Source organism: Callorhinus ursinus, unplaced genomic scaffold, assembly GCF_003265705.2.
Source record: "Callorhinus ursinus isolate GAN/ISIS: 27379988/994484 unplaced genomic scaffold, GSC_fseal_2.0 scaffold110, whole genome shotgun sequence".
NCBI lineage: Eukaryota > Metazoa > Chordata > Mammalia > Carnivora > Otariidae > Callorhinus > Callorhinus ursinus.
In genome coordinates, this window is record NW_027397172.1 from 1,217,209 (window position 1) to 1,241,841 (window position 24,633).

A 24,633-nucleotide genomic window follows, 5' to 3' on the forward strand; every position below is an offset into this window, starting at 1 on the left:
CTTTCCTTCCTTCCTTCCTTCCTTCCTTCCTTCCTTCCTTCCTTCCTAGGAAATAGAAGTATATTGAATATACCGCAAGGGAGCTGAGGGCAGGACAGCAAAGGAGACACCATCTGCCTGGAGTTTCTTAAGTGATGAGAGCTCTAGAGGTGTCTTTGGCTATTCATAATAAGCCCCCAGATGACCACACCTGTAATTGCGGGGTGTGGTAGGGACATTGCTGGTGGGCAACCCCTCCTGCTTCCTTTCCTGCCCTGGAAGAGGATTTCTTTCATTTCAGCTGGAAGGTCTCTGGGTCCCCACGGTCAGCATGACCCAGAAGACCTTCAGCACAGACACCAGAAGGAGCCGCTGGCAGACTGCCAGTCCCACGGGGAACTAAGTCACAGCCAGATTTCCTGCCCTCTGCCCTGGAAATTATTGAGGTGTGGCTCACCTTGCAGCCCCTTCTAGAATTAAACATGTGTTCTCTTCTCAGTGGCTGGTTCTCCTTATGCCTTTTGAGGAGAAACAGCAGCTCTGATGATACACCCCCTGGAGTGACCCCTTTTCTTCTTTTCTTTTCTTTCTTTTAACTCCACCAGAAGAGAGACCTTGCCTGAGAGGGCGCCTGGGTGGCTCAGTCGGTTAAGCATCTGCCTTGGGCTCAGGTCATGATCCCACGTCAGGCTCCCTGCTCAGTGGGGAGTCTGCTCCTCCCTCACCCTCTGTCTCCTGCTTGTGCACTCTCTCTCTCTCTCTCTCAAATAAGTAAATCTTAAAAAAAAAAGCCTCCTAAGAGCTGAGGACCCACTTCACTTCCTGGGCTTCTCTCTATGGCTGTGTGAGAAAGTTCTAGAATGAGATGAGGAGATGAGATGGGAAGGGATGATGAGGTGTGATGGTTGATCTCATGTATCAGTTGGACTCGTCAAAGGATGCCCAGACTCAATGTTATTTCTATGTGTGTCTGTGAAGGTGTCTCTAAGTGAGATCAGCATTTGAACCAGTGTACTCAGTAAAGCAGGAGGCTGTCCCCCACGTGGGTGGGCATCTTCCAGTCCATCGAGGGCCTGAATAGAACAGAAAGGGGGAGGAAGACAGGATTGGTCCCTTTCTGCTTCCTGTCTGCCTGCTAAGCTGGGACATTGGTCTTCTCCTGCCCTTGGACCGGGCTTTACACCACCGGCTCCCCTGGTTCTCAGGCCTTTGGACTCAGACTGAGTTACACCACTCTTTCCCAGGTCTGCAAGATGGCAGGCTGTGGATTGCTGGGTGCACGATTTTGCAGACGTCTGGCAGATCGTGGGGCTTCTCAGTCTCCATATATATATATATATATATATATATATATATATATATATATTCTGTTTCTCTGGAGAACCCTGATTAACGTAAGGACATCAGTCTTCATCTGAGCATCCTGACAGCCTCTGGCTGCACAACCTGCAGGGCTTTGTGGGCAGCACGGAGCAGAGAGTAGGCCTCAGGCCTTCCGGACGTGCTTGGTGATGGGGTCAAACGCAGGTGGGGCAGGGATGGGACATACAAAACCTCTGCAGGTGCAGGGACTGGCCAAGGAGTGGGCTGAGGACCCGTGGGACGCTGCCATACCCGCTCCCTGGGCAGACTCTTGTGAAGAGGAGAGAGGTCAGGAAGCTGGGGCCAGGGCCCTGCAGGACCCGATGGGGGAACTACGTCTGCCACCATCTGCCCTGGGCCACACCTGCTCCCCGCCCCCTGCCCAAAGTCCCTCCTGGTGCTTCTTTCTTGGAAGCTGTGAGTCACGGCTACTTCTTTCTAGGAGGAAAGGGGGCTGGGTTTGGAGGGAGGGAGCAGCAGGAGCATGGAAGGGGACAGAGTATCCCACTCACCCCAGGGACCCAGCATTTTCTGCTGCACAAAGCAGGTGTTTTCACCACCCTGAGGTTGTGTTCTCTCTACTGGTTCACCAGGCATGTAAATTTGAACAAGAACCATATTACTGTGGGGTTCAGCTAGCTCAGGAGGATGTTGAGGTTACTCTACCTCAGGGACCCAACCTTGCAGACTGGCGTCCTGGGCACTGGCCCGTGAGTTTCCAGCAGGTGCTTCCTCTGCGAACGCTTCCATGGGGCCAAGGCAAGAGCCACAAAGGCAGCCATGGGACCGTTCCCCAACCGACGCTGCAAACTCTAGAAAGTTCGGGATGGTGGTGGCCAGGAAGCAGGCATGCAATGGCTCCACCCCTGGGAGGGCACAGGAGGGTGCTGGCCCAGCCCTGAGAGGGCCCCAGGAGCTGTGGCAGCACAAAGGAGACAGAGCCCTGCACATCTACACCATGTCCTGGACTCCTGTCCTGCTCGCACTCCTCGCCCACTGCATAGGTGAGAACACCCCAGAGCTCACCACCCCCGGCCCCATCCCCTGCCCTCCTCTGCTCCAAATACCCATGTGCTTCTGTGTCCCCAGGCTGTGGCTCTCAGCCAGTGCTGAACCAGCCACCATCCATGTCCTCATCCCTCGGAACCACAATCCACCTGCCTTGCACCTTGAGCCGAGACCATGATGTCAGCATTTATAACATCTACTGGTACCAGCAGAGGCCCGGCCACCCGCCCAGATTCGTGCTGAGATATTTCTCCCACTCAGACAACAACCAGGGCTCCAAGATCCCGCCTCGCTTCTCCGGTTCCAAGGATGTGGCCAAGAACACGGGGTATTTGAGCATCGCTGAGCTGCAGCCTGAGGATGAGGCTATGTATTATTGTGCTGTGGGAGCCCAGGGCATGGAGAAGGTGAGGGAGATGAGGAGGGAAGAAAAGGAGCCTGCTGTTCCACGGTCCCAGGCACCCCAGGACAAACTTACCATGAACTAAAGACAGACGAGCATGCATCCTCAGGGAGAGGCGGGTGTGGGCAAGGAGGGCCTGGGCCATGAGCTTCACAGGGCCGAGGAGAAGAGTCCTGGCTCAGCTTCTTCTTGTCTGGCAGTCTTGCTTAGAACCCCCCCCCCCGAAGGCCGGATTGGGGGATTAAAGTTGCTTGTGTCCTGGGCAGTTGCTTTGCTGAGTTTGTTGCGCCTGGTGTGCTGAATTGTACTGGGGAGGCCCCAGATGTTCTGTGAAAGGTCAGAAGGAGTGGGCTGCACCCAAAAATCGACAGGGTAAAGGGCCCAGGAGACTGGCTGCTCACAGTCTGCTTGACCCAAGCCCCTGCTCCGGGGGGTCCTACGGGGGCAGGGGCTGCACCCGGGGAACACTCCTGTTGAGGACAGGAGGCTGTATTGTGCAGGAGTTACAGGCTAAGCCAGCCTCTGGGGGGGGACAGTGGGTGTCGAATGATAGGTGGAGAGCAGGTACTCCACCTCGGTTCTACTGACATTCGAACACGGTTCTGTGTGGTGAGGCTGTCCTGTTGAGCAGCATCCCTGGCCTCTAATCCAACAGAAGGCTGCTTCTTCCTGTCCCTAATTATGACAACCAAATGTGTCTCCAGACATTGCCAAATGTCCCCAAGGTGGCAAAATTACCTTGATTAAACACCACTGATGCAGGTGAAAGAAATGCATGGATTCTTCCGGGCAAGAGAGTGGCAGCAGCTGGTAAATATGTTCTATAAAGGGCCATATAGTAAATAATTTGGGATTTTCAAGCCATGTGATCTTTGTCTCAACTGCTCAATTCTGTCCTTATAACAACGTGACAGCGGTCACAGACAATACGTAAACAGGTAGGCATGGCTGTGTTCCTATTTAACTTTATTACGGAAACATAGGGCTGCGCCAGATATGCACGGCAGCTTGCTGACCCCTGCTCCAAGGAACCCCCCTGCCGCTGGGTTTCAATCAAGCCACGCCTGGTGGGGCAATCAAGGTCAACCTCGATTCCTCCTGCCTGATAACTCCATGGAAACCTCTAGACCCATGGAAAAACCTGGAGGCAGGGGGGTGTAGCCTTGCTAACGGGCTTATCAGGTGAAGAGGAAACAGTGGGTGTCTGCAGCCCTGACCCACTGTGCAGCACCCTGAGCCCCTGGGTGGTGGGTCAGGACGTGCCCTGCAGAAAGGGACCCCATACATAAGAACCTAGGGGGGACATGCCTCATACTCAGAGAGGTGCCAGGCAGGTTATCTGTCCTGTGATCCCAAACTTGGCTGAGAACATCCATTTCCCAAGGGGTCCTCCAGAGAGGTGGGCCCATGTCAGTACTGGCCCTTTCGCCTGTGTAAAACAATGGTCTCAGCTTGTGCCATGTTCTAAGTGCCCTCTGAGCTTCTACTTCCTCAAATGCACTGCGTTCTTCTTATTATTATATTATTTTCTCATCAGTCACCAGGCCTGGCCTTCCTCTTTGTCAAGTCCTTTCCTTTAGCCTGAGTCATTTCTCACCTTGATTGTTATCTGGCTTCCTGCCTGTCCCCACTGCTGCAGCCTGTGCCCTCTGTTCCACTTCCTTATGACTCCCAGATCCAGACTTGCCTGCACTCCTCCCCCCTAACCTTTGATTGTCTCCCACCTTCGAAGTCACCTATGCAAACCACATCTGTAGTTTTTAATTTTCTGTTGGCTATATTTTTTAAAAAGGTGAAAAGAAACAGGTGAAATGATTTTTAATAGTGCATTTTATTTAAGCCAACACATCCCAAACGTTATCATTTCACAATGCAGTCAATATAAAAATTAGCTATGATGATTTTAAACTTTTTTTTTTCCATATGAAATCTTCAAAATCCAGTGTGTATTTTATACTCGAGGCTCATTTCAATTTGGACCAGCCACATTCCGAGTGACCAACAGCTGCCTGTGGCTTGGGCAGGACAGTACAGATTGAAGGGAAAAATTCAGACTCCTTATCATGATGCAGCCTTTTGAGGCTGGCCCAGATTTGGTTCCAAGTCCCATGTCTTATACACCTCCCCTAAGTGTTTCTGCCACATTAAGCATCTGCAACTGATCCAACACCTCATTCTCTTGGTTGCCTCCAACTCTTTTTCCAAGCCGTTCATTTGCGGACAGGACTTTCTGTCCCTTTACAGTGTCCTCCAGCTGGCTTCCCAGCTCAGGGTTCCACAACGATCTCAAATCTCACTCCTTGGGCAAGATTTCCCTGACCTCTTTATGCAGTTACCAGCTTCCTTCCATGTGTAAACATTGTGTTTTCCTAACTAAGCACCTACCACACAGGTCTAAATTTATTTTGCAAGTCTCTCTCCTTTACTAATCTGCAATTCTTGGTGGGCAAGATCCATTCTACTCATTTGATGTGTCTGATAAACACAAGGTGCTGACAGAGTTGAATGAATAGATGAATGAGCAATTGATCACATGACTGAATGAATTCTTGAGTTCCAAAAACCCTGCCATTCTAGGATTCCCTGAGATGGCTGGGGTCATTGTGATTCCCTAAGAAGGGAAACCATGTTACATCAGTGACTGGCCACATTCTGTCCGGCTGTCTGTCCGTCTGTCTCACACACACACAAACACACACACACACACACACACACACACACACACACACACCTCTTGTGCCTTGCATTTGAAGCTGGTGATTATATACAGCACCCGGGAGTGTGTGGGAAGGGAAAGGTCAAAATAGGCCAATGCAGGGAAGGGAATATTTGGGGAACTTTCTGAATCAGCAGCAGAGGAGAGAGATGTCAGAGAGGGTGGGGTTCCCAGATTGTTGTGATCTGGTAAAGAGCCCCTGACCCCCCGCCACACCTAAGCATCTACAGCGCTCCCAGCTGTGACACAAGACAAGAACCTGGGGTGCTAAGAACTGTGGTCTGTGCACAGAAATGCTTGACACAGATCCCAAATTTGACACAGAAACACAGAACCCAATGGGCTTGGATATGGCACCAGTGGTACTGAAGACAGAGGGCCCAACATTCTGATCTGAGACCTCTGACATCTGAGGAAGACTTAGGGGTCTTGGGGGATGGAGCATGCCAATCAGATAGAGTAAAAATGCAAGGGGCTCTCAGAGCATACAGAAGGCAAGCTCTGTATGGCTGTGACATGGTTTGGCAAGATGAGCTGGGGCAGGTTGCCCCACATAACAAGGGCAGTGGAATTAACATGAGTTCACCCATTAGGACATGGGGGGCCCTTGCATTTCATTCTAAGTTGTGTTTTTGTGATGTAAGCACAATGCCCTAATCCATTCCTTTGTTACTGGATGCAAGCTGGAGATGTCCTCATTCCTGCATTCCTCCTTCGCTTTGGTAAGAAAACTTGCCCTCATCAGTGATTCAGTCCGCTGAGGAGCTATGTGTAAGGTAAAGGCAAGATAAATGTTTGATCTTTTTTCCTCTTATTTACCAACTATCAAAATAACAAGTCAGTGTGCCAGCTTCATCCAACTTTGATTTGCTAGTGTCATGATAAGCCCATGAGTATAAGCATATTTGAGGTGTTTAAATCCATTGCAATTATTAGAAGTTTTTCTCTCTTTGACCAATACAAGCCCATTGAGATTGGTCTGTAATCAGGAACATGTGGATGTGTCAAAAACAGTACATTTAATTTTGTTTTCAGTATTTAAAAAATGTGGGCAAATTTTCATTCCGGCTACTTCTCAAGGGGATGATGATTTAGAACACACTGAATGGAGAAATGGGTCTCACACATGGAGAAAGACCCCTGAGATGAGAAAATCATTCTTTTGCAACCCTTAATGCGATCACAGTAATGATTAAGGCAAGGACCATAAATGGAAGCCAAAACCATTGGGTGTTTGGTTACTGAGACACGGAGCATGCATTAAGAGTAACCCCACATACTCTAGTCACAAAGGGAACACGGACATTTCTATTGGAGAAAGTTGGCTCTCACCTCCCATGTGGCACTCAACCCTGCCTGCTCTCTTAATGGGACGACCCAACACCGGTCCCTTCTGGAGGGCATAACAGGAAGCACTCTATGCCCAGGGAACTGGAAACATTGCACCTGAAGAAACTCAAGCTTCCAGCCTTCACTCCCAGTTCTCAGGAAATACAGGGGCCCCTGGAAAACAGCCAGACAAACCCAGACTGCGGAACGCTAGAAAAGAAAATTGGCTTGGACGCTTCAAAAAGTGAGTATCAAGAAAGAAAAGGTGTAGACACTTAGAGATGAAAAGAGTCCAAAGAGATCTAACAAGTAACTAGAATATAGGAACTAAGATTAGATCTTCTCTGAAGACCAAACCAAACAAAAAATGGTCACTATAAATAAAAGCCATCTTGTGGACCATTGTGGAAATTTGACTGTGAAGCAGATATTAGCTATTATGGGATTATAATAATTTTCTTAGATGGGATCATGATATTGTGGCTTTTTAGGAGAACATGTCAAAACAACTGCAACTGAATTTTTCCAAACTTTTAATTTTGAAATAATTATAGATTTACATGAAGTTGCAAAGTAATGTACAAGGATGTTCCATGCACATTTTCTCCAACTTCCTCCAATGTTAGCATCTTGCATCATTATAGTACAGTATCGATACCAGGAAATTGACATTGGTATAATCCAGAGCTTACTCCATTTTCTGCAATTCTACCTGCACTCATTTGTGTATGTGTGTGTGTGTGTTGTGTGTGTGCGCCAATGTAATCACGTGTATATCTTGGCACGATCACCACCAATCAAGATATTTAGCTCTACCGTCACCACAAGGCCCTTTCATGCTACCCCCTTATAGTCACATCCATCCCCTCATCCCTCGCATCCCCAACCCTTGCAAGCATTAATCTGTTCTCCATCTCTTTAATTTTTATGTCCTTTCGAGAGAGTCCTAGAAATAGAATCAGATAGTTGGTAACCTTTTGAGACTGGCTTTTTCCATTCAGCATAATTCCCTTGAAGTTCACCCAATTTGCTGCATGTATCAATAGTTCATTTTCTTTTATGGCTGCACAATATTCCATGGAATGGATTACCACATTTGTATAACCATCCTCTCATTAACACACATTTGGGTAGCATCATATCCAAAAAATATTTCAAAATATCCCATAGCCCTAAATAGAAATCCTAAAACTATAAAACTTCTAGTAGAAAATCTTTGTGACTTCAAGTTAGGCAAAGATTTCTTGGACATAACAACAAAAGTATTGTCTGTCCATAAAATAACAGGTTGATAACTTCATAAAAATGAAAAAATGTCTGCTCTTCAAAAGACACTGGTGAGAAAATTCAAATACAAGCCACAGCCTGGGAGAAGATATTTGCAAAATATATACCTGATAAAGGGCTTGTATCTAGAATACGTAAAGAACTCTCAAAACTCAATAATGAGAAAACAATCCACTCAATTTTAATAAGGGAAATGTTTTGAACAGATACTTCACTAAAGAAGATATAGAGAAGGCAAATAAGTACATGAAAAGATACTCAACATTGTCAATCATTAGGGAATTAGAACCACAAATTAAGGGCGCCTGGGTGGCTCGTCAGTTAAGCGTCTGACTCTTGATCTCAGCTCAGGTCTTGATCTCAGGATTGAGAGTTCAAGCCCTGCGTTGGACTCCACGCAGGGTATGGAGCCTACTTAAAACAAAACAAAACCAAAACCAACAAATTAAATTCACAACAAGATAACACTAGACATCTATTAGAATAGCTAAAATAAAAAATCTAACAATGCTAAATGCTTAAAGGATGTGGAGCAACTAGAACACTCGCACATTACTAAAGGCACTGCATGATGATACAGCTATTTTAGAAAACAGTTCGGCAGTTTCATATAAAGTTAAATGTACACTTACTTATGAATCAACAATCTCACTCTTAGGTATTTACCCAAGGGAAAAGAAGACATATCTTTACACAAATGTTTATAGTGGCTTTATTCATAATCACCAAAAACTGCTAACAGACCTGTCCTTTGGTGAATGGATAAACAAACTGGAACATTCATACAATGGAATAATAACTCAGCCACACAAAGGAATGAATGACCGCTGATATATGCAAGACATGGATGGTCTCAAGTGCAGTAGGCTATGTGAAAGAAACCAACTTCAAAAAGGCTACATATTGTATGATTCCATTTACATGACACTCTAAAAATGCAAAACTATGGGGATTAAAAAAGAGAGACCAGTTGATTGCTAGGGGTTGCAGGTGGAGGGATGGGGTGATGACAAAGGAGCATGACGGGTTTTTAGGGGTTATGGAACTATTCTATATTTTGATTGCGGTGGTGGCTACAAGACTGAATGCATTTATTCAAACTCTGAACCGTACACTAAAGAGGATGCATTTTCATATATCTAAATTACATCTCAGTATGCCAGGTGTAAAAAAAATTTTCACATAGTAAGTGCCACGTTGATCTGTCCTAGTAATGATACCACATCTGGAATAACTAGGGTTGCCACTTGATTAAGTTTACCACCATCCTCAGCCCTGATCTAAGTAGAATTTTCAGGGACCAGATGAGTGATTTAAAAGATGGGGATCCCTGCATCTACTAAAGTTTTGGAGCTGGGGACACATTTTGCCATTCCACCTAGAGTGCCATATTAGTTTTTGTTGTTGTTTTTTGTTTTTAAGAAAGATTTTATTTTTGGGGTGCCTGGGTGGCTCAGACGGTTAAGTGACTGCCTTCGGCTCGGGTCATGATCCCAGGGTCCTGGGATCAAGCCCCGCATTGGGCTCCACGCTCGGCGGGAAGCCTGCTTCTCCCTCTCCCACTCCCCCTGCTTGTGTTCCCTCTCTCGCTGTCTCTCTCTCTCTCTCTCTGTCAAATAAATAAATAAAATATTTTTAAAAAAAGAAAGATTTTATTTTTATTTATTTATTGAGAGAGAGAGAGAGAGAGCGAGAGAGCAGGGGGAGGGGCAGATGAAGAAGGAGAGAAAGAGAATCTCAAGCAGTCCCGCCACGAGCCCAGAGCCCCACACAGGGCTCAACCCCACAACCCCGAGATCACAACCCGAGCCGAAACCAAGAGTTGGACGCCCAAATGACTGAGCCACCCAGGTACCCCCACATTGTTTTTTGATGACTTACATTGGCTTTGAGGGTGAGGCATGATTTCAGGAGCTTGAATTTGCCCTTTTCCATCATAACGGCTCCTACTCCACAGGTCACGAATGAACATGAGGATTCTACCAGCTAAGTATGTCCATACAAATAATATGTCCAGAAACAGGAAATGATCACCAGCCAGTTTTGCAGATCCACTAGACACAGTGTGAAACTGACATGGGAGAGGAATCCATTAATCACCAGTCCTCTGTATTGTAGTTACCTGCAAACGAACAGCATGGCATTTTTGTTGCCCTGCCTTCTGTATCACCTCAGAGGCTGTGTCAACACCTCCCAAAAGTGTCTGGATATTCCCATTTCCTGGCAGTTATTGGGTAAATAATGGGAGGATCCCCTTGGGGAAAGATTTCTGAAATATCATAAGGTCCTCCCTCAAGTACACCTGGCTTTCCTGTTGATTTGTTCTGGATCTGGGAATAGCTTACATCTGGAAACTGGGAAGGGTTTATGACTCTCCACTGGTGTGGCTGAATCATTGGTATGACTCACCCACTTGCGATCACTAGTCAACCCATATGTGACTGCCCCTACATCTGATACCTTGGTGCACCGTGGTCTATTAATCATTTCCACATGTCCCTGTGGACCAGAGTCTCTTGGTTGCCATCTCAACTTTTCTGCCTCTGTCAGTTTGAATCTTCTGAGGGTTAGACACCAAGCTGGGATTGGATATGCACGAGAATTTTTAGGGCAAATAGCTGTAAGGGGGAAGGAGCAGGAATTGGTAGGGATAGTCCTCAGACCATACTACTGGTCTGAGACCTGGGAAAAGAGAAAGGGAAAGAAGGAATGGTGAAGAAGAGTCTCAGGTTACAGTTCTAGGAAAATCTTATCCACACTGATGGGGAGTCCCCAAGCAAAAGTTATCCATTAGGGGTGCCCACATGGGGAGGAGGGGTCCATCACTTATAACTTGGCCAGTAAAGTGATGGGAATGGCCTGGATGAAGTAGCTGAGGGTTGTCATTCAATTGTCTTCTCTCAGCCCTCCCCACAGGAGCTCTGGAAGGAAATCCAGGAGGGGCACTTGCATGAGGCCACCACACTCCCTTCACAGTATATACTTCCACCGGGTCTCTGTGCTTTGATGCTGTCACTGGGGCTCCTGCCATACTCATTGAAATAGACTAGTCCAATTCCATGGCAGCATGCCCACCATGAGCCCCAGCCTATGGAGGACAGCCACAACTGAGCATCTCCAGAATGGCAGCGCCTCCCATCAGCTTCATTTCATGAAGGAAGTGTCATCTGAGCCCTCTGGAAAACAGTTCACTGGTGTTTCTCTGGTCCTTTACAATAAGCCCACTATAGCACGAACACCTCTCTCTCATCATTTTGACCCTGTTCCTCAAGGTTGAGGAAGTTCCAGCATCCCCATCTTTTTGAAAGTAAGGTCCCATTTATCCAAGTTTCAATCACCATCCCATTAGGACCAAACCCCAGCTATCTTAATCATGGGGGGACTGCACCAGGATCAATAAACTCACCCCATCCAGCTTTTTACCCTCCTCTTGATCCAACAACCTCAAGACACATCTAGGCATGAACTCCTAGGTCCTTTTTGGTCATTCCTCCTGTCATCCAGAGATAGTACTCATGTCAGGTCATTTTGAGACTTGATGTTTCTTATTAGTCCAAAAGAAATGATGGGATGTGGGACATTTCTTGAGTAACGCAAGCATAATCCTGAACCAGCCTTTGGGTGAGGTCTCCGCAATGTCTCCAGATAAAGTTGGGAGCTCCAGACCTGTAGGAAGGAGGAAGCCCCTTGGCCCAGAGTTTTAGGGAATCAGAGTTACCGGTTAAGTGTATGCAGCTAGATGTGCCCATGCCAAGTGCCAGGTCCCATGCCTTCCCTATCACAGCCTGACTTTGGTGTCAGAGACGCTGGGGCTGTGAAATCTGTTGACTTGTTTCTCCATTACACTCCACCCACAGATCTTGACCTTCTTTCTGCCCACAGGTTACAAAGTTCTCTAACCACTGCCTAGAAGCCATCTGTCTCCCACATCAGTTGGCTGTCCTGAGCTCACCATTTTCTTCTAGTGCTGTTGGCATTTAGCAACAACCAACCCACTCCACTGTTTTTTAGTGATCATTTCCACCATATTGCTCAAATGTTGGAGATAATGCATTAGTCAATGCAACCCCTTCCATCTGAACTTGCAGATCCACCATACGCGAAGGTCTTATTAGGTAAATGTCTTATTACTTGGGGAACTGAGCATGCTAGAGTCCTTACTTCTATTTGACTGGTGAGCTATCCAATTCCAGAATTTCACTCTGAAGATTTGCTCCTTATGACCACCTATAACACAATCGTCTACTTAGGGTTTCACAAGAATCAGATCCTGAATCAAATGCAAATAGCTTATTTAGGAGGCGATCCTACGAAACATGGATAAGGAAGGGAAGGATGGCAGGAAAACAAGTTACCATTCTTGGGCAACTGGAGTTTAATCCCACTGGGGACCCCTGGGAAGCATTCTAGAACACAAACCTCAGACTATCGCTGTGGAAAGATGGGAGAACTGAGGTGTCTATGTACCAACTCTCATTGGTCATTCGTTGAGAGCTGCTTCTGGGAGGAGATAATTTCTTGCACCCCTGCCCTCCCCTGCACACAGGCACAGATGGTGCTGGTGGCCAGAAATGCCCGGGTGATAGAAACTAAAAGTCAAACAGAAATGCAAGTGTTGAGGGAATACAGGCAGGTCCCTGACAGCATCTACTACAATCTCCAGAGGCTGAATGAAGGTACCAGCAGTGGAAACCAAGAGGACTATGTTAATTTGAAAGATGTTGGAGGCAGATAGAGAGTCCTGATGTGTAGACCAAGGGTCCGGGTCTAGGTGAGTGTCTGTCAGGGTTGACTAGAGAAGCAGAATCACTGTGAGGGATGCAGAACAAGGGATTTCTATGAGGGTGGATGTTATGCCGTGGCGTGAGCAGTGGAGCAATCTTCGCAGGCTGCTGCATCTCCTCTAGCATTGAGCCTGTGCTGCTCGAGGTCATCCAGATCCACAGTTGGGATCAGATCGCAGTTGGATACCCATTTCCTCTCCCACATTAACCTCGGTACTGGCGGTGACCCATGGAAGAAGCCGGCACAGAAACGGTGATGGCAGCATTGTATTCAACTTCCAGATCTTCCATAAGTGTTCCCCTACACCTCACCCTCGCCGAGCTGCACAGGGAAGAGAATTCTGCTAACGTGGTTTAGCTGGGCTCAGCCAAAATTGTACAAAGCCACCCCCAAGGGACTGAGGAGGAGAAAGCTGCTCTAGAGAAATCTGATAATGCGTCTATTTTGGTTTATAGTTTGTAAGATTGTGGAGCGTAGAGGGAAGTCAACAGAAATGGGAAAATAAGATTGCAAGGAACGTGAACACTGCCCATAATGATTGGCTGGTTGTCTGCACTTAGGTGGTGGCCACAGCTACAGACGGGGTGGGTGAGGCAGAGGAGCACCGTTCAAAATCAGCACTAATCTGGGACACTGGGATGGTTGGGGCTTGACATAGGGTTTTCCCCATGACAGGGACAGGGAGGAAGCAGCTGCTGGGTCAGTACGCAAGTCTAGTTGACGTGGACTCTGCCACTGAGTCCCCATCAGTGAGCCTGAAGCCCAATCCCAGACCGGTAGGCTGCTATCAGTCGCCCTCATGCGGACACCCTGGGACAAGGCCACAGCGCCTCCTGCTGGCCATAGGTCAAATTTCAGTCTTTCCCCGAGGGGTTTCTTAGATCCCAAACCCCAGCGTCCCACAGTGATTCAAACTCTGGAGCTGCCAAAGCTGCTCTGAGAGATGGGGTGGCCGAAGAACGAACAGATGGGGGGTTCGTTCCGGGCAGCGGAACGTTTCCATCTTTTCTTTCTTGGCCCCTGCATCTTGTTACATAACCCTTCCTAATTCTAGGTTTGATAATGCACTAATTTGGGGCGCCTGGCTGGCTCCGTCGGTGGAGCATGGGCTCTTGATCTTGTGGTCCTGAGTTCAAGCCCCACGTTGGGTGTAGAGTTCATTTACTTAATAAAAAATTTTTTTCTTTAAATTTTTTTATTGTTATCTTAATCACCATACATTACATCATTAGTTTTTGATGTAGTGTTCCATGATTCATTGTTTGTGCATAACACCCAGGGCTCCACGCAGAACGTGCCCTCTTTAATACCCATCACCGGGCTAACCCATCCCCCCACCCAATAAAAAAAAATGTTAATGCACCTTTTTTCTGTTTGCTTTGATTTTAGCTATTCAATATATCTGAAATATATCTTTGCATACAGAGAAGATAAGTAGTTGCATTTTTTTAATGTGGCAAGTTCTGGTAAGGCTTAATAACAAAAGACTTAAATACATGCTTATACTATGCTTCAAATTTCACTCTTTAAGGGACTGATGAGTCTTTTCTGCTCTTATTTGTTCAGAGAACAAGCACTTATATTATTGATGTTCAATCTAATGTGCTTCTCTCATTGGCTAAGATAAATAAAACACTTTCAAATTATTTTTGCTATTAGGAAGAGTAAAATGATTAGCTTCTTACAGTTTAATTAAATGGCAAAACATTACTACAACAAAGGGAAAATCAACTATGTATCTATAATCCAAAAGGTTGTACATCCAGAAAAATATAAATACCCCAAAATAAACAGAATCTTGAATTTCGTTTAATATTTGAAACATCATATCTACGACCATACCACCCAATCTCATCTGAAATATCATCCCTCTTCTTTTTGGACGTGCTTCATACATCAAAATGTATTTTTAATTGAGACATAACTGACATATAACACTGTGTTCATTTTAGGTGTGCAATATGATTATACGTATCTATCGCAAAATGATTATCACTGCAAGTCTGGTTAACTACCATCACCACAGGTAGTTATAATATTTTTCTTGTGATGAGAACCTGTAAGATCAACTCTCTTAACTTTCAAATATATACATTACAGTGTTGTTAACCATAGTCCCCATGTTGAGCATTATATCCCTAGGACTTACTTTTCTTACAACTGGAAGCTTGTACCTTTTTTTTTTTTTAAAGATTTTATTTATTCATTTGACAGAGAGAGACAGCGAGAGAGGGAACACAAGCAGGGGGAGTGGGAGAGGGAGAAGCAGGCTTCCTGCCGAGCAGGGAGCCTGATGTGGGACTCGATCCCAGGATCCTAGGATCATGACCTGAGCCGAAGGCAGATGCTTAACAACTGAGCCACCCAGGCGCCCGTACCTTTTTTTTAATTTAATTTAATTTATTTATTTGAGAGAGAGCACAAGCAGGGAAAACGGCAGAGGGAGAGGGAGACATGGGGCTCGATCCCAGGACCCCAGGATCATGACCTGAGCTGAAGGCAGACGCTTAACCGACTGAGCCACCCAGGCGTCCCTGGAAGTTTTTACCTTTTGACCACCTTCATCCATCTTGCCCATCCCCCGCCCCCTTATTTTTCCCTAACGGACAAGAACTTCATCTCTTCATTCAATAAACAGTGAATGAGTGTTGACTGACAGGCACATCCAGCACTGAAGGCACAGTTGTCAGGAGGCAGTACTCTTTCCCTCGGGGATCTCACATTTTGGTGGAAGAAGACAAAAACTGACCAACTAAGCAAATACATCATCTGTAAGGTGGTGATAAAGCAAGGTTGGGACAGAGGGTCATGAAGTGTTGTCCTGGTTTGGGGCAGGATAGGCCTTTCTGGGGGGGGGGACACCTTAGCAGAAGCTGCTGTGGGGAGGGTGTGAGCCAGGCAGACAAGAGCACGGCCAGACCAGGGGTGAGGGCATCCAGAAAGGAGGGCCTGGTGGAAGGGCGCTCCGGATGTTCTGTGAACGTTCTCTAAACAGCCAGACCAGGAGTACTGAGAATAGGAGGAACAAGGTTGCTGAGGGGCAGGCTGAGGGCCCGGAAGCCATTGTAAGAAGTTTGGACTTTTCCCTGAGTGAATGGAAAGGTTACCACAAAGGAATTTTATTTGATTGGTTTTGTTTTTAATGTTTAACTTCGATTTCTTTTTAAAATTGAGATTGTGGGGCACCTGGGTGGCTCAGTTGGTTAAGCGTCTGCCTTCAGCTCAGGTCATGATCCTGGGGTCTTGGGATCGAGCCCTGCAGCGGGCTCCCTGCTCCGTGGGGAACATGCTTCTCCCTCTCGCTTCTGCCCCTCCACCCCCCGTTCATGCTCTCTCTCTCTCTCAAATAAATAATAAATAAAATCTTTTTAAAATAAAATAAAACTGAGATTGTGCTTCAGTTGAAGGCACTACCTATATGACCCAGGTGGTGGCCAATCCTAGGAGAGAACCTCTGGGGTGCATGAAAGGGCAGGTGTCAGACGGAGCGGCCCGCACAACCTGAGACACCCCCTCCCCGACAGGCATGTGTCAGGCTTGTGTGTGTTCTAGTGGTTTCTGATATAAATATTTTTAAGTGCTTTGCTTAGCCTCTGTATCTTGGAGAAATCTTACTTCCCACACGTAACACAGATGTCTTTTTCAAAGACTTTCCCTTGGGTATTGTGTTTTGGGCTATTTGCAAGTCAGACTGAGGTTTTGCCAAGGTCAACCCCTGTCAAAGGCCGCTGAATAGCCACAGAGCTGGGGTTTCATCTTCCCAGTGGTGCTGGCAAGGCAGGGAGAGATGGACAGGGCTGGTCAGGGCTGGGGTTTCTCTATGGGTCCCATGGAGCCACTCCCCTGGCCCCAGTCAGCTTCGGGGGCGGGGGCGGTCAGCCTCATCCTTTGCCTGAAAGAGCTGCCGGAGAACCACCACACGCCAGGACTACAAGGGGCACAGACCCCTACAGAGGCGGGGGCTCAGAAAGGCTCCTTCAGGGGTGCCTGGGTGGCTCAGTTGGTTAAGCGACTGCCTTCGGCTCAAGTCATGATCCTGGAGTCCCGGGATCGAGTCCCGCATGGGGCTCCCTGCTCGGCAGGGAGTCTGCTTCTCCCTCTGACCGTCCCCCCCTCATGCTCTCTCTATCTCTCATTCTCTCTCTCAAATAAATAAATAAAATCTTAAAAAGAAAAAAAAAAAGAAAGGCTCCTTCAGCCGTGTGGAGGGTGCAGTGGTGAGGGATGGGACAGCAGACAGGAGAGGCCCTGTGCCTTTGTTTGGTTTGCTTATCTTAAGCTTCTGGAAACAATGCCTGGCATTTTAAGCACGAGGGTATTTTGAACGAATGAGTGGCCATCACTTCAAACCGCATCACTCATCCGAAGCAACCAGCTCCTCTTCCGAACCGACTGACCTTCCGGCTGGACACACAGGAGCCCAGTGAGCAATAATGGCTCAGCCTCCTGGGGACGTCTGGGCCATACCCCTGCGTCTCTCCCCTTCAAATCTTCCCTGTCATCTTCAGCCTCACACCTGCTCAGCCTGACGCCCAGAGCCCCCCTTTCTTCTGGTCTCTTGGAAATAGCCCCCAGATCCTCCTCCCTCCTCTCTTGATTAAATTAGATTCCCCATGTGCCTTAACTCAGCCATAAACTTCGTTTATGGTGGATTTTCACATGCACAGGTGGAAAATTTAAATAGTGAAATTATAGGGGCGCCTGGGTGGCTCAGTCGTTGAGCGTCTGCCTTCGGCTCAGGTCGTGATCCCGGGGTCCTGGGATCGAGCCCCGCATCGGGCTCCCTGCTCAGTGGGGAGCCTGCTTCTCCCACTCCCACTCCCCCTGCTTGTGTTCCCTCTCTTGCTGTGTCTCTCTCTGTCAAATAAATAAAATCTTTAAAAAAAATAGTGAAATTATAGATGTTCTTATATACTTAAAATTATTAATGGAAAATTGCATTCAAACAAAATGTTACCCCATCCCTGACCCCTATGTTCTTCTTGACCTTGACCTTTATATTAGTCTATGTTCTCCAGAAAAACAAAACCAATAGGAGATATAGATGGATGGATAGAAGACAGACAGATAGATATAGCAATATCTAGAGACTTATTATAAGGTATTGGCTCACGTGATCATGGAGGCTGAGAAGTCCTACCATCTGTTATCCGCAAGCTGGAAGCCCCACAGGCTGGTGGTGTAGTTCAAAGGCTCAAGAGCTGGGGGGGGGGGGGGGGGGGGTGGGCAATGATGTAGATTCTAGTCCAAATCTGAAGGCTTGGGGACCAGGCACACCCAGGGCAGAGGAGGATAAATGTCCCAGCTCAAGCAGACAGGCCGAGGGAGAGCAGTTCCAACCTTCCTCTGCCTTTTTGTTCTATTCAGGCCCTCGATGAATCAGATGGCGCCCATCCACGTTGGGGATGTGGACATGGGGAAATGGCTGTTCAAGTCCCTCACATCTACTGTGATGCCTACGATTAAAAGAACAGAAAATTACAAATGGGGGTGAGGATGTGGAGAAATCCGAACCCTTGTGCCCTTGGTGGGAAGGTAAAATGGTGCGGCTACTATGGAACACCATTCAGGGTAGCCTCAAAAAATGAAAAACAGAATTACCATATAATCAAGTAATTCCACTTCTGGGTATATAACCAAAGAATTGAAAACAAGATCTCAAGGACCTATTTGTACACTTAAGTTCATGGCAGCATTATTTACAGTAGTTAAAAGGTAGAAACAACATTTGTCCTTCGACATATGAATAAACAAAACATGGTCTATCCATACAATGGAACAGCATTCAGCCGTAAAAGGGAAAGACGGACCTCGGGAACATTTAATAATAGACATCACAGTGGATGTGAAGTGGCTTCTCATTATGGTTTTGGTTTTCATTTCCCTAATGATGAGTGATTTTGAACATTTTTTTCATGTACTCGTTGGTCATTTGTACATCCTTGGGGAAGTGGCTGTTCAAGTCCTTCGCTCATTTTTTAACTGGGTCGGTTTGGGTTTTTTTTTTAGGATTTTATTTATTTATTTGAGAGAGAGAGAGAGAGCACATGCGCAAGTGGGGGGCGGGGGACAGAGGGAGAGAGAGAATCTTAAGCTGACTTCCCGCTGAATGTGGAGCCCAACATGGGGCTCGATCCCAGGACCCTGAGATCATGACCTGAGCGAAATCAAGATTCAGACACTCAGCCGAGTATGCCACCCAGGCGCCACCCGTTCCCCCGGGTTGGGATTTTTGGTTTTGAGTTGTAGGAGTTCTTTCCACACTCTGAATGTCAATCCTGTAACACGTATTTGATTTGCAAATATTTTCTCCCATTCTGTGTACTGCTTTTTCACTCTCGATTGTGTCCTTTGACTCATATACGTTTTAAATTTGATGTAGTCCAATTTGTCTATTTTTTCTTTTGTTATCTGTGCCTTTGGTGCAATATCCAAGACATCACTGCCCACAAGTTTCGGCACGTTGTGCTTTCATTTCCATTCATCTTAAATATTTTCTAATTTCTTTTGTGATTTCTTCTTTTGCCCCATTGACTATTTAGGAACATGTCCAATTTCCACAGATTTGTGAATTCCCCGAATTCGCTTCTGTGATTGCTTTCTTGTTTCAGTCCTTTGTGGTTAGAGAATATGCTTTGTATTATTTCAATCCCTTTAAATTTAGTAAGACCGGTTTTATCACCTACAGCCTACCAGGGTCTATCTTGGGGAATGTTCCATGTGCACTTGAGAAGACTGTGTACACTGCTATTGTTGGTGGATGGACTGTTCTAGAGATGTCTGTTGGCTTACAGCGTTGTTCAGATCCTCTATTTTCTTGTTGATCTTCCGTCTAGTTGTTCCATGTACTACTGGAAGTGGAGTATCAGAAGCTGAGACTAATATAACACTGTACATTATGCACTGGAATTAAAACTTAAAAACTTAGCAAAATTAACAAAACAAAAAGATCACTAATGAATCCAGAATGAAGCGTTTCAATAAACAGCCAGATAAGGAAAAAGAAGAAGAAGGAGGAGGAGGAAACTGGGGTATCAGAGTCTCCAACCACTATTACTGAATGTAGGAACCTGTTGGAACAAATCCTGAGTGTGGTTTCTGATATGTGGGATCAGATCAAGGGTGGAAGGAGGGTATGAGATGCAAAATAGTTTACCCTCCCAAAAGAAAAAAAATAATGAGAATAAGTTCAGGATAACATTAGCCCGCCTTACATCACTCCCTCAAAATGAAAAATATGAAAAAGAGTTAAAATCTAAAGAAAACACTGCCATCCCCTGCAAGCCTCCTGTCCCCTTCCCCGAGGCTTCATTTCTCACCACAGAGCTAAGGCATAACGCTAAGGAGGTCCGAAGTTGGGGAGCAGGAATTCTACGCGGGACTATCTGGAATGCAGCTGAGGTGGATGGAGCGGGGAGGGTGATTGTCCATAAAGGCCAACCATAACTCTTCCCTCCGCTTCCAGGGACTACCTTCTAACTGGGAAGTGTGGAAAATCCCTCAAATTGGCACTCTCCTCTCCCGCGAAGAGGCACGGGCTTCCGAATGTTCTACCCTCTGACGATCCAGTTCGATCTCGACTTCAGTTCAGCGGACGTCAGATCTGTCTCCCAGAGTTGCCCCTCTGGCCACAGGTGACCACCAATGGCCTCCATTACCTACAAGTGCAAACACCATTCAACTAGGCCGCCAGGGGGCAGTACAGAGTTGCATTTGCACCTTGTTACTCAAAGTGTGGTCCGTATGTTGGCGGCTGCCACAGCACCGCCTGGGAGCTTGTTAAAAAAAAAAAAAAAATGCCTCGTTTCTGGGGCAGCCCAGACCTGATGAATGTGAATCCACATTTTCACAAGGTCCCTGGTATTCTCTGCCCATCAAAGTCTGAGAAAGTACGTCCTTAGCCCTCATCATCTGGTTCAACCTCACCTGCTGAGAGGCTTGCACTCAAACTACTACACATGTGGGCAAGCAGAGAAGTCACTTCCCCTTGGTCTCTGGCGCCACTGGATTCTAAACTGCACACCCCTTCCCTCCTACTCCGTCTGGGCTATTTTGACATCCTTACCAAGCCTCCGACTGGAGTTTTGCAGCCCTGCTTCCTTGATTGCTGCTGCCCCTCCTGGGAGCCAGCTCCTTCCTCCAGCATCCGGTATCCCCTGTGGCTGTCCAGAGGCTGTGGCAGGGCAACCGGGGTCCCTGAGTTTAGGTCCAGCCCCTCCTTCTCCCTGAGACCTGGGGCTGTTCCAGGTGGAACCACAGCTTCTGAACCCTGGGCAGTGGGTGAGTGTCACACCCTCACAGAGGTGCTGGGGGGGAGCAGCTTCAATCTGGACCCCTGGGACAGATCTGTCCCCAGCTCCAAAGGTGCCGGAAGCCCAAAGTCAGAGGCGGGAGTGGGCCCAGCATCACAATGAGGAAAAACCGGGCTGAATCAGGGGCCTCCCAAAGTCTGCCCCTGTCCCCTGTATGACGTCTGCTAGGGTGCTGGCCCGTTATTGTTCCGTACCATGCCCATCTCCCTGTTGACCCTGAGCTATCCAGGATGCAGTGCCTGGCCCTCGGGGATGATCGGTCACTGAGTGTGGGACACAAGGATCTGAGCAATGTCGCAATCCTCCGTGGAGCCCAACCTTTCTGTGGCCCACATGAGCTCCATGTGATAGGAGGAAGTCAGTATGTCTGTCTGTTACAGCATCCCAGCACCGTGGCTGGACAGATGCCAAGGGAGCACCTGGGTTGGCCTGGTTCCACGAGGGCATATGGCACCCATGAAATTCACTCTGGGAGACCCTAGGGGGGAGCCTCGCAAAGATGGACAAGCCACCAGGACCACACTGCTCCAGGACACACTGGGACACAGAGGACCTAAAACAAAGGGTGGTTTCAAACCTGAACTCCAGGTCAGCCAACCGTGAAGGGCAGGGTGGATCTGACAACTAGCTTCTGCTGGCACGCACAGCCAAACCAGTGTGTTGCTAGACAGCGTTTTCCACAAGTTTTCTCATCAAAACTCCCAGTAAGAAATATATTTCCCATCATCATCCAGAGTACATCTATGTATTTCAATTACTGAAGCAAAATCCCATGAACTGTCACCACCCCTCTCCTTGCACAGGGCGCTCTACTCTAGGCTACTTCACTTTTGCAAAACGCTAGTTGCAACCCATTGAACTGCTGTCACAACCCTCTGAGTTACAAGACAAACCTTGAAAAGTGACAGTTGATATATATATATATATAATGAAACTAGGGTTTCATTTATTTTTTGATAGCTGGTGATTTTTTTCTTGGCCCCACCAGAGGGACCAGCTGGTGGTCACACTAACAATAACAGCAATAAGAAATGTGATCATAACAGCCGTCCTCCATATGTGTTATGCTCGTTGTACTTCTCCGTTTAAAAAGCATGCGCCTGGGTGGTTCGGATGGTTGGGCGTCTGCCTTCGGCTCAGGTCATGATCCCGGGGTCCTGGGATCGAGTCCTGCATCGGGCTCCCTGCTCCTTGGGAGCCTGCTTCTCCCTCTGCTTCTCTCTCTCTCCCCCTCTGTCTCTCATGAATAAATAAATAAAATCTTTAAAAAAATAAAAATAAAAATAAAAAATAAAAAGCATGTTCACCATACACAAAAATAACTCAAAATGGATGAAAGACTTAAATGTGAGACAGGAATCCATCAAAATCCTTGAGGAGAACACAGGCAGCAGCAACCTCTGTGACCTCAGCTGCAGCATCTTCTTGCTAGACATGTCCCCAAAGGCAAGGGAAATAAGGCAAAAATGAACTATTGGGACCTCATCAGGATAAAAAGCTTTTGCACAGCAAAGGAAACAGTCTACAAAACCAAAAGACAACCGACAGAATGGGAGAAGATATTTGCAAATGACATATCAGATAAAAGGCTAGTATCCAAGATCTATAAAGAACATATCAAACTCAACACCCAAAGAACAAATAATCCAATCAAGAAAAATAGGCAGAAGACATGAACAGACATTTCTCCAAAGAAGACATACCAATGGCCAACAGACAGGTGAAAAAATGCTCAATATCACTCGGCATCAGGGAAATCCAAATCAAAACCACAGTGAGATACAACCTCACACCAGTCAGAATGGCTAAAATTAACAAGTCAGGAAATGATAGATGTTGTCGAGAATGTGGAGAAAGGGGAACCCTCCTACACTGTTGGTGGGAATGCAAGCTGGTGCAGTGACTCTGGAAAACAGTATGGAAGTTCCTCAAAATTTGAGAATAGAGCTACCCTACGACCCAGCAATTGCACTACTAGGTATTTACCCCAAACATACAAATGTAGTGATCTGAAGGGACACCTGCACCCCAATGTTTATAGCAGCAATGTCCACAATAGCCAAACTATGGAAAGAGTCCAGTTGTCCATCAACAGATGAATGGATAAAGAAGATGGGGTATATACACACAAAGAAAAAAAAATATATATATATATATATGGAATACTACTCAGCCATCAAAAAAATGAAATCTTGCCATTTGCAATGATGTGGTTAGAACTAGAGGATATTATGCTAAGCAAAATAAGTCAATCAGAGAAAGACAATTATCATGTGATCTCATTGATAGTGGAATTTAAGAAACAAAACAGAGGATCATAGGGGAAGAGAACAAAAATAAAACAAGGCAAAATCAGAGAGGGAGACAAACCATAAGAGACTCTTAATTATAGGAAACAAACTGAGGGTTGCTGGAGGGGAGGTGGGGGGGTGGGGTAACTGGGTGATGGACATTAAGGAAGGCATGTGATGTAATGGGCACTGGGTGTTATATAAGACTGATGAATCACTGACCTCTACCTCTGAAACCATTAATACATTATGTTAATTAATTGAATTTAAATTTTTTTTTAAAAAAAGCACGTTCAGGGGCGCCTGGGTAGCTCAGTCAGTTAAGTGCCTGACTTTTGTTTCAGCTCAGGTTGTGATCTCCTGGTGATGAAATCGAGCCCCAGGTCGGCTCCATGCTCAGCGCAGAGTCTGCTTCAGATTCTCTTTCCTTCCACCCCTCCCCCCCAAAATAAAGAAATAAAATGAAATCTTTAAAAAGCATGTTCAAAGGACAAATACTATATGATTCCATGTATACGAGGCCCCTAGAGTCAGATTCACTGAGACAGAAAGTAGGATGGTGGGTGCGGGGGGCTGCGGGAGGAGGAATGGTGAGTTAGTGTTTCAAGCGGACAGGGTTTCAGTCTGGGAAGATGAACAAGCTCTGGAGAGGGATGGTGGCAAGGCTTGCACAACAGTGTGAATGTGCTTAATGCCACTGAATTGTACACTTAAAAATGGCTAAGATGCAAGTGTCATTTTACGTATATTTTACCACAGTTTTTAAAAAACTAAAGGGCAAAGAAGCAGCTTCGCATCCATTCTCTCCCAACTTGGACCTCGCCATGGTCCTGAAAGTGAGCAGAGCAGGCAGTTGCTGCCAGCCCCACCTCCCAGACTCCTGGACGCCCCGGAGGTGACCAGAGCATCCCTCCCGGGAGTGCCAGCGCGGAGCCAGGCTCTTGTCACCCTATGCGGGGGCTCGGTCCCTCTTCATTGCCGCTGCTCACCCCACACCAAAGTGGGTTTCCGGATGGACAGTGCTTGGGCATTTGGGGAGATGGGAAAGGGGTCTCACGGAAACCCTTACTGTGTGCAGTATACTGACGCTATGCTCATGATGGTGACCTCTGGATAAAATCTATGAGGGTGTGAGGGTGTAAGTGTGAGAGAGAGAGAGCG

General features: G+C 46.8%; 1 protein-coding gene across 1 annotated transcript; it reads left to right on the forward strand.

Annotated features, from left to right (window-relative positions):
* Positions 1-2,001: 2,001 nt before the first annotated feature.
* On the forward strand, positions 2,002-3,017 carry VPREB1 (V-set pre-B cell surrogate light chain 1). The gene is made up of 2 exons (XM_025857316.2): positions 2,002-2,345; positions 2,431-3,017. Exons 1-2 carry the CDS (start codon positions 2,090-2,092, stop codon positions 2,835-2,837), a joined length of 663 nt encoding a protein of 220 aa, XP_025713101.1. The 5' UTR covers positions 2,002-2,089; the 3' UTR covers positions 2,838-3,017.
* Positions 3,018-24,633: the final 21,616 nt, after the last annotated feature.